The 17,889-nt window shown below is 46.9% G+C and overlaps 1 protein-coding gene across 1 annotated transcript in view; it reads left to right on the forward strand.

Moving 5' to 3' along the window:
- Positions 1-1,122: 1,122 nt before the first annotated feature.
- Positions 1,123-17,889, forward strand: part of LOC130333998 (uncharacterized) — a 70,578-nt gene continuing 53,811 nt past the window's right edge. The window contains 9 exon segments of the mRNA XM_056553857.1: positions 1,123-1,224; positions 1,956-2,075; positions 4,442-4,621; positions 6,886-7,012; positions 7,110-7,201; positions 9,651-9,729; positions 9,837-9,928; positions 10,058-10,166; positions 15,781-16,842. Of these exon segments, the coding sequence (XP_056409832.1) occupies positions 1,138-1,224; positions 1,956-2,075; positions 4,442-4,621; positions 6,886-7,012; positions 7,110-7,201; positions 9,651-9,729; positions 9,837-9,928; positions 10,058-10,166; positions 15,781-16,842 (1,948 nt within the window). The 5' untranslated portion in view covers positions 1,123-1,137.

Here is a 17,889-nt window from a genome sequence, read left to right on the forward strand (position 1 = left end):
TGAGTGGCGGGCAGTATATAAAGCTGGGTGGCGGGCAGTATATAAAGCTGGGTGGCGGGCAGTATATAAAGCTGGGTGGCGGGCAGTATATACAGCTGGGTGGCACATTAGTATATAAAGCTGGGTGGCGGGCAGTATATAAAGCTGGGTGGCACATTAGTATATAAAGCTGGGTGGCGGGCAGTATATAAAGCTGGGTGGCACATTAGTATATAAAGCTGGGTGGTGAGCAGTATATAAAGCTGGGTGGATCATTAGTATATAAAGCTGGGTGGCGGGCAGTATATAAAGCTGGGTGGCACATTAGAATATAAAGCTGGGTGGCGGGCAGTATATAAAGCTGGGTGGCGGGCAGTATATAAAGCTGGGTGGCGGGCAGTATATACAGCTGGGTGGCACATTAGTATATAAAGCTGGGTGGAGGGCAGTATATAAAGCTGGGTGGCGGGCAGCAAATAAAGCTGGGTGGCGGGCAGCAAATAAAGCTGGGTGGCGGGCAGCAAATAAAGCTGGGTGGCGGGCAGCAAATAAAGCTGGGTGGTGGACAGCAAATAAAGCTGGGTGGCGGGCAGCTAATAAAGCTGGGTGGCGGGCGGTATATAAAGCTGGGTGGCGAGCAGTATATAAAGCTGGGTGGCACATAGTTATTATATATCTTTATTTATTACAGGAAGAACCAGTGTGAACTATTACATTGTGACAGGAGGAACAAGAGAGGAACAACACAATGTAACAAACCCTCTGCATAGAAACTCACCTCACACCGCGTCTCCTCTTCACTGCAGGAACAATTAGCAGCTTTAAAACAGGATTAGATACATTCCTGGAACAAAATAACATTAATACTTATGCAGAATTATAAAACTACATCCCTTCCCCTTATCCCCTGGTTGGACTTGATGGACGTCTGTCTTTTTTCAACCATACTATGTAACTATGTAACTGAGCCCCTCCCCTTATGGTCCAATGTCATCTAATACTACTAAGCCCCGCCCACTCCTGTCACATGACCATCCTCACAGGTCCTTCATCCACAATCTCTCCTATCCTGCTGAGCTCCGCCCACTGCTGTCACATGATCATCCTCACAGGTCCTTCATCCGCAATCTCTTCTATCCTGCTGAGCTCCGCCCCCACATGTACTGGTCACATGTTTGTGACATCATCACAGGTCCTACACATCCAGCATCAAATACACAGCAGGTCCTGGACGAGCATATCGTTGTAAGGAGATAACATAAGGAGGAGGTTTGTTACAGTGTGTCACCCCAGTAGTAAGGAGATTACATGAGGAGGAGGTTTGTTACAGTGTGTCACCCCAGTAGTAAGGAGATTACATGAGGAGGAGGTTTGTTACAGTGTGTCACCCCAGTAGTAAGGAGATTACAAGAGGAGGAGGTTTGTTACAGTGTGTCACCCCAGTAGTAAGGAGATTACAAGAGGAGGAGGTTTGTTACAGTGTGTCACCCCAGTAGTAAGGAGATTACATGAGGAGGAGGTTTGCTACAGTGTGTTACCCCAGTAGTAAGGAGATTACAAGAGGAGGAGGTTTGTTACAGTGTGTCACCCCAGTAGTAAGGAGATTACAAGAGGAGGAGGTTTGTTACAGTGTGTCACCCCAGTAGTAAGGAGATTACAAGAGGAGGAGGTTTGTTACAGTGTGTCACCCCAGTAGTAAGGAGATTACATGAGGAGGAGGTTTTTTACAGTGTGTCACCCCAGTAGTAAGAAGATTACATGAGGAGGAGGTTTGTTACATTGTGTCACCCCAGTAGTAAGGAGATTACATGAGGAGGGGGTTTGTTACAGTGTGTCACCCCAGTAGAAAGGAGAATTACAAGAGGAGGAGGTTTGTTACAGTGTGTCACCCCAGTAGTAAGCAGATTACATGAGGAGGGGGTTTGTTACATGGTGTCGCTGGTTCTGTGATTCTGGCTCCTCCTCTTCCCCTCCAGCTGACCCAGTTGTCTCCTCTTCTCCTGAATGATCCCCCAAGGATGGACAAGGACAGGAATGAGATGACTAAGAGAATATTACACTTCACCTTGGAGATCCTCCACCTGCTGACCGGAGAGGTGAGGTGACCCATCTACATTTCCACCATTGTTGTCCCCATCTACATTTCCACCATTGTTGTCTCCATCTACATTTCCACCATTGTTGTCCCCATCTACATTTCCACCATTGTTGTCCCCCATCTATATTTCCACCATTGTTGTCCCATCTACATTTCCACCATTGTTGTCCCCTCATCTACATTTCCACCATTGTTGGCCCCCATCTACATTTCCACCATTGTTGTTCCCCCATCTACATTTTCACCTTTGTTGTTCCCCCATCTACATTTCAACCATTGTTGTTCCCCCATCTACATTTCCACCATTGTTGTCCCCCCATCTACATTTCCACCATTGTTGTCCCTCCATCTACATTTCCACCATTGTTGTCCCCCCATCTACATTTCCACCATTGTTGTCCCCATCTACATTTCCACCATTGTTGTCCCAATCTACATTTCCACCATTGTTGTCCCAATCTACATTTCCACCATTGTTGTCCCCATCTACATTTCCACCATTGTTGTCCCCCATCTACATTTCCACCATTGTTGTCCCCCATCTACATTTCCACCATTGATGTCCCCATCTACATTTCCACCATTGATGTCCCCCATCTACATTTCCACCATTGTTGTCCCCATCTACATTTCCACCATTGTTGTCCCCATCTACATTTCCACCATTGTTGTCCCCATCTACATTTCCACCATTGTTGTCCCCATCTACATTTCCACCATTGTTGTCCCCATCTACATTTCCACCATTGTTGGCCCCCCCATCTACATTTCCACCATTGTTGGCCCCCCCATCTACATTTCCACCATTGTTGGCCCCCCATCTACATTTCCACCATTGTTGGCCCCCATCTACATTTCCACCATTGTTGGCCCCCATCCACATTTCCACCATTGTTGGCCCCCATCTACATTTCCACCATTGTTGGCCCCATCTACATTTCCACCATTGTTGTCCCCCCATCTACATTTCCACCATTGTTGTCCCCCCATCTACATTTCCACCATTGTTGTCCCCCCATCTACATTTCCACCATTGTTGTCCCCCCATCTACATTTCCACCATTGTTGTCCCCCCATCTACATTTCCACCATTGTTGTCCCCCATCTACATTTCCACCATTGTTGTCCCCCATCTACATTTCCACCATTGTTGTCCCCATCTACATTTCCACCATTGTTGTCCCCCCCATCTACATTTCCACCATTGTTGTCCCCCCCATCTACATTTCCACCATTGTTGTCCCCCCATCTACATTTCCACCATTGTTGTCCCCATCTACATTTCCACCATTGTTGTCCCCCAATCTACATTTCCACCATTGTTGTCCCCCAATCTACATTTCCACCATTGTTGTCCCCCAATCTACATTTCCACCATTGTTGTCCCCCAATCTACATTTCCACCATTGTTGTCCCCCAATTTACATTTCCACCATTGTTGTCCCCCAATCTACATTTCCACCATTGTTGTCCCCCATCTACATTTCCACCATTGTTGTCCTCCCATCTACATTTCCACCATTGTTGTCCCCCCATCTACATTTCCACCATTGTTGTCCCCCCATCTACATTTCCACCATTGTTGTCCCCCCATCTACATTTCCACCATTGTTGTCCCCATCTACATTTCCACCATTGTTGTCCCCATCTACATTTCCACCATTGTTGTCCCCCAATCTACATTTCCACCATTGTTGTCCCCCAATCTACATTTCCACCATTGTTGTCCCCAATCTACATTTCCACCATTGTTGTCCCCCAATCTACATTTCCACCATTGTTGTCCCCCAATCTACATTTCCACCATTGTTGTCCCCCAATCTACATTTCCACCATTGTTGTCCCCCAATCTACATTTCCACCATTGTTGTCCCCCAATCTACATTTCCACCATTGTTGTCCCCCAATCTACATTTCCACCATTGTTGTCCCCCAATCTACATTTCCACCATTGTTGTCTCCATCTACATTTCCACCATTGTTGTCCCCCCATCTACATTTCCACCATTGTTGGCCCCCCATCTACATTTCCACCATTGTTGGCCCCCCATCTACATTTCCACCATTGTTGGTCCCCCATCTACATTTCCACCATTGTTGGTCCCCCATCTACATTTCCACCATTGTTGGTCCCCCATCTACATTTCCACCATTGTTGTCCCCCCATCTACATTTCCACCATTGTTGTCCCCATCTTTGGCCCCGCTCTATGTTCTGGATGTCTCTTTGTAGGTGAGGTCTCCAGAACTGACCCCAGTATTCCAGATGTGCTCACTAGAGCTCTATACAGGGGGCACAATCTCCTCTTTGTAGTGAGGGAGGAATACTGGGGTCAGTCCCCTCATTGTCTCTCTCCATACACAGGATTACACCATAATGAAGAAGACATGGGGGGAGTGTGTGGCCCCCAGCAGCCATCTCCATGAGTCAGGAGGACGGAGCAGGGTCCGGGGCCCCATCACGAAGCCTCCACCTCACTCACTGATACATGAGGAGAAGATCCTAGAACTCATCCACAGGATCACTGAGCTGCTGACTGGAGAGGTGACCCTGCTGGGACATTATACAGTAAGGGAGGGGTCTGGTGATGATTAGAGAGGTGACACTGCTGGGACATTATATAGTAATGGAGGGGTCTGGTGATGACTGGAGAGATGACACTGCTGGGACATTATACAGTAATGGAGGGGTCTGGTGGTGACTGGAGAGGTGACCCTGCTGGGACATTATACAGTAATGGAGAGGTCTGGTGGTGACTGGAGAGGTGACCCTGCTGGGACATTATACAGTAATGGAGGGGTCTGGTGATGACTGGAGAGGTGACCCTGCTGGGACATTATACAGTAATGGAGCGGTCTGGTGATGACTGGAGAGGTGACCCTGCTGGGACATTATACAGTAATGGAGGGGTCTGGTGATGACTGGAGAGGTGACACTGCTGGGACATTATACAGTAATGGAGGGGTCTGGTGATGACTGGAGAGGTGACACTGCTGGGACATTATACAGTAATGGAGGAGTCTGGGGATGACTGGAGAGGTAACACTGCTGGGACATTATACAGTAATGGAGGGGTCTGGTGATGACTGGAGAGGTGACACTGCTGGGACATTATACAGTAATGGAGGGGTCTGGTGATGATTAGAGAGGTGACACTGCTGGGACATTATCCAGTAATGGAGGGGTCTGGTGATGACTGGAGAGGTGACACTGCTGGGACATTATATAGTAATGGAGGGGTCTGGTGATGACTGGAGAGGTGACCCTGCTGGGACATTATACAGTAATGGAGGGGTCTGGTGATGACTGGAGAGGTGACACTGCTGGGACATTATATAGTAATGGAGGGGTCTGGTGATGACTGGAGAGGTGACCCTGCTGGGACATTATACAGTAATGGAGGGGTCTGGTGATGACTGGAGAGGTGACACTGCTGGGACATTATACAGTAATGGAGGGGTCTGGTGATGACTGGAGAGGTGACACTGCTGGGACATTATATAGTAATGGAGGGGTCTGGTGATGACTGGAGAGGTGACACTGCTGGGACATTATATAGTAATGGAGGGGTCTGGTGATGACTGGAGAGGTGACACTGCTGGGACATTATACAGTAATGGAGGGGTCTGGTGATGATTAGAGAGGTGACACTGCTGGGACATTATACAGTAATGGAGGGGTCTGGTGATGACTGGAGAGGTGACACTTCTGGGACATTATATAGTAATGGAGGGGTCTGGTGATGACTGGAGAGGTGACCCTGCTGGGACATTATACAGTAATGGAGGGGTCTGGTGATGACTGGAGAGGTGACACTGCTGGGACATTATACAGTAATGGAGGGGTCTGGTGATGACTGGAGAGGTGACCCTGCTGGGACATTATACATTAATGGAGGGGTCTGGTGATGACTGGAGAGGTGACCCTGCTGGGACATTATATAGTAATGGAGGGGTCTGGTGATTACTGGAGAGGTGACCCTGCTGGGACATTATACATTAATGGAGGGGTCTGGTGATGACTGGAGAGGTGACACTGCTTGGACATTATACAATAATGGAGGGGTCTGGGGACGACTGGAGAGGTGACACTGCTGGGACATTATACAGTAATGGAGGGGTCTGGTGATGACTGGAGAGGTGACACTGCTGGGACATTATACAGTAATGGAGGGGTCTGGTGATGATTAGAGAGGTGACACTGCTGGGACATTATACAGTAATGGAGGGGTCTGGTGATGATTAGAGAGGTGACACTGCTGGGACATTATACAGTAATGGACAGGTCTGGTGATGACTGGAGAGGTGACACTGCTGGGACATTATATAGTAATGGAGGGGTCTGGTGGATGACTGGAGAGGTGACACTGCTGGGACATACAGTAATGGAGGGGTCTGGTGATGATTAGAGAGGTGACACTGCTGGGACATTATACAGTAATCTAGGGGTCTGGTGATGATTAGAGAGGTGACACTGCTGGGACATTATACAGTAATGGACAGGTCTGGTGATGACTGGAGAGGTGACACTGCTGGGACATTATATAGTAATGGAGGGGTCTGGTGATGACTGGAGAGGTGATACTGCTGGGACATTATACAGTAATGGAGGGGTCTGGTGATGATTAGAGAGGTGACACTGCTGGGGCATTATACAGTATTGGAGGGGTCTGGTGATGATTAGAGAGGTGACACTGCTGGGACATTATACAGTAATGGACAGGTCTGGTGATGACTGGAGAGGTGACACTGATGGGACATTATATAGTAATGGAGGGGTCTGGTGATGACTGTATCATTGTGTGTCAGGTTCCTATAAGGTGTCAGAATGTGGCGGTCTATTTCTCCATGGAGGAGTGGGAGTATGTAGAAGGACACAAGGATCTGTACCAGGACATAGTCATGATGGAGGATCACCGGCCCCTCACATCACACGGTAAGAGGAGACATATATATAGATATCACTCTCACTACCTAGTAACATAGAAATCTATCCAGCACTGATGCATTCATTCCCTGTGTGTTCCTTACAGATGAAGTCATTGATAGAAATCCACCCGAGAGGTGTCCCCGCCCTCTGTATTCCCAGGACTGTCCAGAGGGAAATGTCCCAGAGAACCATCAGGTAGATGGCTTTAAAGTCTTAAAGTGATTGAACCCCTGATCATGACACCATAGTCCCCACCCTAATTAAAGGGGAACTCCGTTTGATCTTGGTAGGGACCCCCACGATCTCCTGCCCGTTGCCCCGCCTCTGCTCATGGAAGAATAAATAAATAACTATGATCAAAATACCAAATCCTCAAACCAGAGTCGTAGTAATAAAATATCAGAACCACAATAACATATAACAAGTAGACATGTCCCCCCCCCCCCCCATCACTTCTTGGGTCACTTACCCCTTCTAAAAACATTGGAGGGATTTACCATTGTTGTCTGTGGGGGACGCGTTTTACAGTCAATAATTTTTAGCTGTGAAAGTGCTGACGTGCGTCAATTCATGACATGGCGCAGAACATATGATAAATCTGTCTGTACAATACACAGCGAGGGGAAATCACCTCAGCACAGGCCATTTTGGAAGTGTCTGTGATAATTGCTGTGTTACTGTATTGTATTGGTGACCCTCTGCTGACCCCTATTTTCTGTATATGAGGCTGTATGAGGGCTCATTTTTTTTCTGCCATGATCTGCAGTTTTTAGCGGTATCACTTTTACATTTATGTGACGTTTTGGCCACATTTTTCACCTTCATTTTGGGATCTGATGTGACCAGAAAATCTGTAATTTAGTAAATTTTTTATTTATTTTGTATTAATATTTATTAACCCCTTAAGGACTCATTTTCACCTTAAAGGGGTATTACAGGCAAAACTTTTATATATATATATATATATATATATATATATATATATATATATATATATATATATATCTATATATCAACTGGCTCCGGAAAGTTAAACAGATTTGTAAATTACTTCTATTAAAAAATCTTAATCCTTCCAATAGTTACTAGCTTCTGAAGTTTTCTGTCTAACTGCTCAATGGTGATGTCACGTCCCGGGAGCTGTGCATGATGGGAGAATATCCCCATAGGAGCTGGACAGCTCCCGGGACGTGAGTCATCAGAGAGGAGTTAGACAGAAAACAGCAACTCAACTTCAGAAGCTAATAACTATTGGAATGATTAAGATTTTTTAATAGAAGTAATTTACAAATCTGTTTAACTTTCCGGAGCCAGTTGATATATAAAAAAAGTTTTTTTCCTGGAATACCCCTTTAAGGACGTTTTTTTCCTCCTTCCTTTAGAAAAAATGGGACTTTTTGATTGCCATTTATTAATATTTTTATGGTATATAAAGTGCCACAAAAATGTACTATTTTGGACAATTTTTTCGTGTACGCCATCGACCGTGCGGTTCAGCTAACCTTATATATTAATAGTTCGGACATTCACGCAAGCGGTGGTACCACATATGATTATTTTTATTCTTAATTAAATTATTTTATTTAAAATTAAAACATGGGAAAATCCGGGTGATTTAAACTTTTAATATGGAGGGGGTTAATTAACTTTAATTACCTTTTTTTTTTTAAGTCCCCCCCAGGGGCTACAGCAGTGGTCTTCAAACTGTGGCCCTCCAGATGTTGCAAAACTACAATTCCCAGCATGTCCGGACAGCCGTTGGCTGTCCGGACATGCTGGGAGTTGTAGTTTTGCAACATCTGGAGGGCCACAGTTTGAAGACCGCTGGGCTACAACATGCAATCTTCTGATTACATATATTGATCAATGCTATGCCATAGCATAGCATTGATCAATGTTCTCGGCACTGAGGCAGGCATGGAGCCGATCAGACGACAGGGACCCTCCCGTCCTCCTCTCAGCTGATCGGGACATTGCGATTTTGCCGCGATAGTCCCGATCAGCTCCACTGAGCTTCACTTTGGTTTTAGACACCACTATCAACCTTGATCGTGGCATCTAAAGGGTTAATGCCGGGCATCAGCCCGATCGGTGGTGCCCAGCATTAGCCGTGGGTCCTGGCTGCCTGTAACAACCGGAACCCTCCGAGTTTAACCCGTTCTCTGCTGGTGAGAACTATTTGAACCCGGTAAACGGGACCAGGGCGTACAGGTACGCCCTGTGTCCTTAAGGACTTGGGATTCAGGGCGTACGCTCAGGGGGTGCTGGGAGTTGTAGTTGTGTACCATATAGAGACACATGTTAGAGCAGCAATCCCCAACCTATGACTCTCCAGCTGTCGCAAAACTACAACTCCCAGCATGCCCTTACAGTTCGGACATGCTGGGAGTTGTAGTCTTACAACAGCTAGCGGGTGGGTGGAAGATGTGGTTAGAGAGCGGAGCTTTTCGCACTTAGAAATTATCTCAACAGGCACTTTTGTGACTTGCGACTTTTTTTGGGGGGGAGGGGGTTTTGCAACTTTTTTGTGACTTTCCCATGGAAATGTAACCCATTGTGCCATGTGCCCCCCTCCCCCCCCAGGTTATGCTAGAATTCGGGAGCCCCTTTTATTTTGCGGTTTATTTGTTTTTCTCCTCTAAAGGGTGAAGATCTGATGGATATTAAGGTTGAGATTAAAGATGAAGCAGAAGAGGAGACGGATTTCGGGGCCGATCAGCAGTGTAAGGAGGGGGAGACTTTTATTGGTGGAGGGTCTCCTAGATACTACTACACCCATCATCTGATCATCACATGGAATAATCTATTCATCACTGTGTGTTCTCTACAGATGGAGTCATTGATAGAAATCCACCCGAGAGGTGTCCCCGCCCTCTGTATTCCCAGGACTGTCCAGAGGGAAATGTCCCAGAGAAGCATCAGGTAGATGAGGCTGATCCTATATCTCTATAGGGGGGTCCTGCAGTCATAGATGTGGGGATAGATTTTGGGGGTCTCTGTTGCTCCTCCTGTCTGCTGTATTGTAATGAATTGTTCTATATGTCACATCAGGGGGGAGATCTGACTAATAATAAAGTGGAGGATGAAGAAGAGAGGATGAGGGGCCATCACCCGTGTATGAGGGAAGTGAAGGAGGAAATTCCAGGAGGTGTTACCCCAGGTATGTAATAATTCCAGGAGGTGATACCCCAGGTATGTAATAATTCCAGGAGGTGTTGTCCCAGGTATGTAATAATTCCAGGAGGTGTAACCCCAGGTATGGAATAATTCCAGGAGGTGTTACCCCAGGTATGGAATAATTCCAGGAGGTGTTACCCCAGGTATGGAATAATTCCAGGAGGTGTTACCCCAGGTATGGAATAATTCCAGGAGGTGTTACCCCAGGTATGGAATAATTCCAGGAGGTGTTACCCCAGGTATGGAATAATTCCAGGAGGTGTTACCCCAGTTATGTAATAACTCCAGAGGTGTTACCCCAGGTATGGAATAATTCCAGGAGGTGTTACCCCAGGTATGTAATAATTCCAGGAGGGGTTGTCCCAGGTATGTAATAATTCCAGGAGGTGTTACCCCAGGTATGGAATAATTCCAGGAGGTGTTACCCCAGGTACGGAATAATTCCAGGAGGTGTTACCCCAGGTATGGAATAATTCCAGGAGGTGTTACCCCAGGTATGGAATAATTCCAGGAGGTGTTACCCCAGTTATGTAATAACTCCAGAGGTGTTACCCCAGGTATGGAATAATTCCAGGAGGTGTTACCCCAGGTATGTAATAATTCCAGGAGGGGTTGTCCCAGGTATGTAATAATTCCAGGAGGGGTTGTCCCAGGTATGTAATAATTCCAGGAGGTGTTACCCCAGGTACGGAATAATTCCAGGAGGGGTTGTCCCGGGTATGGAATAATTCCAGGAGGTGTTACCCCAGGTATGGAATAATTCCAGGAGGTGTTACCCCAGTTATGTAATAATTCCAGGAGGGGTTGTCCCAGGTATGGAATAATTCCAGGAGGTGTTGTCCCAGGTATGTAATAATTCCAGGAGGTGTTGTCCCAGGTATGTAATATTTCCAGGAGGTGTTGTCCCGGGTATGTAATAATTCCAGGAGGTGTTGTCCCAGGTATGTAATAATTCCAGGAGGTGTTGTCCCAGGTATGTAATAATTCCAGGAGGTGTTGTCCCAGGTATGTAATAATTCCAGGAGGTGTTGTCCCAGGTATGTAATAATTCCAGGAGGTGTTGTCCCAGGTATGTAATAATTCCAGGAGGTGCTGTCCCGGGTATGTAATAATTCCAGGAGGTGTTGTCCCGGGTATGTAATAATTCCAGGAGGTGTTGTCCCGGGTATGTAATAATTCCAGGAGGTGTTGTCCCGGGTATGTAATAATTCCAGGAGGTGTTGTCCCGGGTATGTAATAATTCCAGGAGGTGTTGTCCCGGGTATGTAATGTTTCCAGGAGGTGTTGTCCCAGGTATGTAGTAATGGATTACAGAGGGAATTCCGAGGTGTCTTCAGGGGAGGCTCCACCTTAGATCTACATGACATTAACCCTTCAGGCCCCAGTGATCCCCTGTGTTCTGTATAGTCAGGACCTGAGGGAGGTGACTATATAGAGATCCTCTCCAAGGTCATCTATGGGTCCTGTCATGCTCCAGGTAGAACACTAGGGGCAGCATCAGGATTTGGGGCTCAGATGTGATGAACGGCCGCACTATCCCATGGGAGCAGAGAGTAATTAACCCCTTAAGCTCCACAATGGATGGTGATAGGGGCCCCGGCTGATGGTCAGGTGTCTGGCATCGCCCTTGTATGAATATAGCAGAGGGATATGTCTCCGGTCACCTGACCCTGTGGCTGGAAAAAGAGTGGAATGTAATAGAAGGAAGTTTCATACAGAGGGATAGGGGAGGGAAGGCACACAGAGGGGCCACAGACAGCATGAGCCACCGGGGGATGGGACACAAGGCCAAGAATAAAGATGGAAGAGACAAAAGTGATTATAAATTATTTACTTATATAATATCAACCGTTCACACTGCAGTTGTAAAAACTACTAGATTTTACACGTCTGTCACTTGCCCTAAGAGGCTCAGCCTTCCCTTACATAGCTCCCCCTGGTGGCTCAGCCTTCCCTTACATAGCTCCCCCTGGTGGCTCAGCCTTCCCTTACATAACTTCCCCTGTTGGCTCAGCCTTCCCTCACATAGCTCCTCCTGGTGGCTCAGCCTTCCCTTACATAGCTCCCCCTAGTGGCTCAGCCTTCCCTTACATAGGTCCGCCTGGTGGCTCAGCCTTCCCTTACTTTGCTCCCCCTGGTGGTTCAGCCTTCCCTTACATTGCTCCCCCTGGTGGCTCAGCCTTCCCTTACATAGCTCCCCCTAGTGGCTCAGCCTTCCCTTACATGGCTCCCCCTTGTGGCTCAGCCTTCCCTTACATTGCTCCCCCTGGTGGCTCAGCCTTCCCTTACATAGCTCCCCCTGGTGGCTCAGCCTTCCCTTACATAGCTCCCCCTGGTGGCTCAGCCTTCCCTTACATAGTTCCCCCTGGTGGCTCAGCCTTCCCTTACATAGCTCCCCCTGGTGGCTCAGCCTTCCCTTACATAGTTCCCCCTGGTGGCTCAGCCTTCCCTCACATAGCTCCCCCTGGTGGCTCAGCCTTCCCTCACATAGCTCCCCCTGGTGGCTCAGCCTTCCCTTACATAGCTCCCCCTGGTGGCTCAGCCTTCCCTTACATAGCTCCCCCTGGTGGCTCAGCCTTCCCTTACATAGCTCCCCCTGGAGGCTCGGCCTTCCCTTACATAGCTCCCCCTGGAGGCTCGGCCTTCCCTTACATAGCTCCCCCTGGAGGCTCGGCCTTCCCTTACATAGCTCCCCCTGGTGGCTCTGCCTTCCCTTACATAGCTCCCTCTGGTGGCTCTGCCTTCCCTTACATAGCTCCCCCTGGAGGCTCGGCCTTCCCTTACATAGCTCCCCCTGGTGGCTTTGCCTTCCCTTACATAGCTCCCCCTGGAGGCTCGGCCTTCCCTTACATTGCTCCCCCTGGTGGCTCTGCCTTCCCTTACATAGCTCCCCCTGGAGGCTCGGCCTTCCCTTACATAGCTCCCCCTGGTGGCTTTGCCTTCCCTTACATAGCTCCCCCTGGAGGCTCGGCCTTCCCTTACATTGCTCCCCCTGGTGGCTCTGCCTTCCCTTACATAGCTCCCCCTGGTGGCTCAGGCACTAATTTCACTTATTTCTAAATTCTGTTATAAGCAGAAAAATCTCTGGTGAACATTCCCTAGAGTCAGTGCCCGGAGTGACCCCAAAAAGAAGGAAACTATAAAGGGGGGATTATCTCCTCTCCTCTGTATTCTCTTCTGGGGTCAGGTGACCATCAAAAACTGCAGCAAAACTTCATGTGCGTTCCCACCCTATTAAAATTTCTTTCAGTAATAGTGGACAAAAGAGATCGCCCTGATTTCCATTATTTAAATGGTTAAATGCTCATCAGCAGCGATCACAGCATATTTACAGTAAATGCCTGTAATCCCTGGTGTCTAGTAGAATCATCGGCACCCTGTAATATATAACTGTGGGCTGCCGATGGGTTGCTGTGGAAGCCCGGGGACTCGCCCATCCTTCCTGGTGTTCGGTGGATCTGCACTCCTCCCCCCTAATAAAAATTGAAACAACCCTCCTTTTCCCATTTTTCAAATAGAAAACTAAAAAAAAATAAAAAAAAATATAAAAATCTGTTACAGCCCCCCATCCTCCCACAGCCCCCCATCCTCCACACTGCTACAGCCCCCCATCCTCCATACTGCTACAGCCCCCCATCCTCCCACAGCCCCCCATCCTCCACACTGCTACAGCCCCCCATCCTCCATACTGCTACAGCCCCCCATCCTCACACAGCCCCCCATCCTCCACACTGCCACAGCCCCCCATCCTCCACAGCCCCCATCCTCCACACTGCTACAGCCCCCCATCCTCCACAGCCCCCCATCCTCCACACTGCCACAGCCCCCCATCCTCCCACAGCCCCCCATCCTCCACACTGCTACAGCCCCCCATCCTCCACACTGCTACAGCCCCCCATCCTCCCACAGCCCCCCATCCTCCACACTGCTACAGCCCCCCATCCTCCACAGCCCCCCATCCTCCACACTCCCACAGCCCCCCATACTCCCACAGCCCCCCATCCTCCATACTCCCACAGCCCCCCATCCTCCATACTCCCACAGCCCCCCATCCTCCACAGCCCCCCATCCTCCACACTGCTACAGCCCCCCATCCTCCACAGCCCCCCATCCTCCACACTGCTACAGCCCCCCATCCTCCACAGACCCCCATCCTCCCACAGCCCCCCATCCTCCACACTGCTACAGCCCCCCATCCTCCACAGCCCCCCATCCTCCACACTGCTACAGCCCCCCATCCTCCACAGCCCCCCATCCTCCCACAGCCCCTCATCCTCCACAGCCCCCCATCCTCCACACTGTTACAGCCCCCCATCCTCCCACAGCCCCCCATCCTCCACACTGTTACAGCCCCCCATCCTCCCACAGCCCCCCATCCTCCACACTGCTACAGCCCCCCATCCTCCCACAGACCCCCATCCTCCACACTGCTACAGCCCCCCATCCTCCACACTGCTACAGCCCCCGTCCTCCTCCACACTGCTACAGCCTCCCATCCTCCACACTGCTACAGCCCCCCATCCACCCCTTCCCCCATCCTCCTCCACACTCCTACAGTGCCCCCCACCCCTCTGCCATAATAAACTACCGTACCTTACACCTTCATACCGTACGGAAGCTGCAGCTCTCGGCAGCGGTGGGACCTCCTTCTGTTGCTTAGCAGCCGGGGGCAGGAACACGCTGCAGCTTCCGTACGGTATGAAGGTGTAAGATAGATATGGGACCAGCCAAAGGAGGGCGGGGGATGTAAGGGTGGGGTCTGCGGGCATTACTGGCGGCCACGGTCCGGATCTGGACCGCGGTCCACAGGTTGGAGACCACTGGCCTAGGTCTTATTTTCAGGGTAGGGCTTATATTGCAGCCCACCCCGATAATACTGCTAGGGTTTACTTTCGGGGTATGGTGTATTTTTGGGGAAACACGGTATATTCATGTTCTGAATGTGGGAAATGTTTTAGAGACATGGGATCTTATCTTGTCCAAACTAAAAATGATTATATTCCTGATCGTGCACGGTCAACAGTGTAAACACAAAAAAATCCAAATAACAAAATTGTTGATTTTTAGTCACATGACATCCCAGAAAAAAAATTTAATAAGTTATCAAAAAGACAGAAATTCACTAAAGTTGTACTAAAAATATAGTGCATGGTGCAAAAATAAACCCTAACTCAACTGAAGGTAGAAAATAAAAAAAAAAGTTATTGAGGTGACCAAAAAAAGTTTTCATTTTGGTGTCAGTGGAATCTTACTGACCCATAGAATAAAGTTTACATGTCCGTTTTATCTTATTGGGAATTCTGAAAAAAATATTTTGCACAAAATTGCGCAGTTGTAAAAAAAAAATTTAAATTTTGCGCTATACATCATTTTTTATGGCTTCATAATACACGATATGATAAAATAAAGTGCGCCAATGAAAAATACAGCTCGTCCTGCAAAAAATAAGCCATCATACAACTTTGCTGGTGGAGAGATATAAAAGTTATGGGTCTTAGAAGGTTAGGAGAAAAACAAAAAGGTTAACCATGAATGAAAAATTGGTAGGTTCGTGAAGAGGTTAAAAAATTATTCATAATCCATTTTTATCCCAACAGAAAATCCCAGTAAGAATTCTGAGGGAAACTTCATGTTATCCCTGAATGATAAAGGAGAAGATGAAGATATGATGGAGCACTCCTCAGGAGAAGACCTCCTTACCCCTAATGTCCATCCAGATCTATCCTATAATAATCTACCTGATCATGAGGAACCTTCTCCTGACCAACCACACATTGTTACCACAAGGACAGATCAGGAAGGGAGGAAAAGGATTCAATGTGATGAATGTGGGAAAGAGTTTACTAAAAGATCAGCTCTTGTATTGCACAGAAAAAGTCACACGAGAAAGATCCTGCATGTGTGTTCAGAATGTGGGCAACGCTGTATAACACAATCACATCTTACTGTACATGAGAGAATTCACACAGGAGAGAAGCCATATACATGTTCAGAATGTGGGAAATGTTTTATGAAGAAATCACATCTTGTTAGACATTTGAGAACTCACACGGGAGAGAAGCCGTATTCATGTTCAGAATGTGAAAAATGTTTCATAAGCAAATCAGAACTTGTTGTACATGAGAGAATTCACACGGGAGAGAAGCCCTATTCATGTTCACAATGTGAAAAATGTTTTACAATTAAATCGCATCTTGTTAGACATGAGAAAAGTCACACAAAGAATAAGCTATATTCATGTTCTGAATGTGGGAACTGTTTTAGAAACGTATCTTATCTTTTAAAGCATGAAAGAATTCACACGGGTGAGAAGCTATATTCATGTTCTGAATGTGGGAAATGTTTTACAAGTCAATCAAATCTTGTTATACATAAGAGAAGTCACACAGGAGAGAAGCCATATTCGTGTTCTGAATGTGGCAAGTGTTTTACAAGTCAATCAAATCTGGTTATACACAAGAGAATTCACACAGGAGAGAAGCCATATTCATGTTCACAATGTGGTAAATGTTTTAGAGACCTATCATATTTTTTAAAACATGAGAGAATTCACACGGGTGAGAAGCCATATTCATGTTCAGAATGTGGGAAATGTTTTATAAATAAATCACAACTTTCTCTACATGAGAGAATTCACACAGGAGAGAAGCCATATTCATGTTTAGAATGTGGGACATGTTTTATACATAAAACACAACTTTATAGACACAAGAGAAGTCACACAGGAGACTGTTAGATGAAATAATAAATGATAAAAATATAATAATATGGAGAATGGAAATCTGAGATCTCAGGTAACAGTAAAATGTGATGTTTCTAAGTTCTATTGTCAGAATTAACCCTCGAATAAACTTCATATTAAACCTAAGCAGAGGATGGGATATGTTCTTCTATAATGATATATAATATGTTTATAACACTGTATTTAGACTACATAACATTTAGACCTTCATGAATGATATCTGAAGATCTCTGTAAATTCTCCGGTCTCATCTGAAGACAAATCCTGAGAATACAATTATTATATAAGAGCAATATACATTTCTGCCTCTAGGGGCGCTGCAGGGAAAGGTCTCAGTTCTGTTCGATTGTGGCCGGGCTCCATCTTTTTGGTCTTACAGTAGTGGATTCTGTTCTAAATAAGGCTGGGTTCACACCACGTTTTTCAAATACGGTTACCGTATACGGTTTCCCGCTAAAAAAAACGTATGGCAAAAACCGTATACAACCGTATGACTCCAAATTAAAACGTATACGTTTTTTTCCCCGCACTGTTCTATCCGTTTGCATCAGTTTTTGCCAACGGTTTTTCTGTTTTGTTGGAATTAGTTTTCCAGCAATTTAATAAAGTTATTATTGTTCTATTGAAATTCCAATCTGCGCATGTGTCAACTCCAAAAACGGATTAGAAAAACCGTGTGCAACCGTATTCTGATATTCTGTGTACAGTTCTCATAGACAACAATGTTAAATGAACCGCATACGGTTTTCCAACCGGAGGCAAAAACATGGTCGACAGCGTTTTTGCCTACGGTTGAAAAATTGGCAAAACCGTATCCGAGGCAAAACGGATGCAACCGTACACAACATTTGGAATACGGTTTACAATGCATTCTCTATGCATACGGTTTCTGATACAGTAGTATGCGTTTTTTTGCGGAAAACCGTATACGGTTACCGTATTTGAAAAACGTGGTGTGAACCCA

Source organism: Hyla sarda, unplaced genomic scaffold (genome assembly GCF_029499605.1).
Source record: "Hyla sarda isolate aHylSar1 unplaced genomic scaffold, aHylSar1.hap1 scaffold_422, whole genome shotgun sequence".
NCBI lineage: Eukaryota > Metazoa > Chordata > Amphibia > Anura > Hylidae > Hyla > Hyla sarda.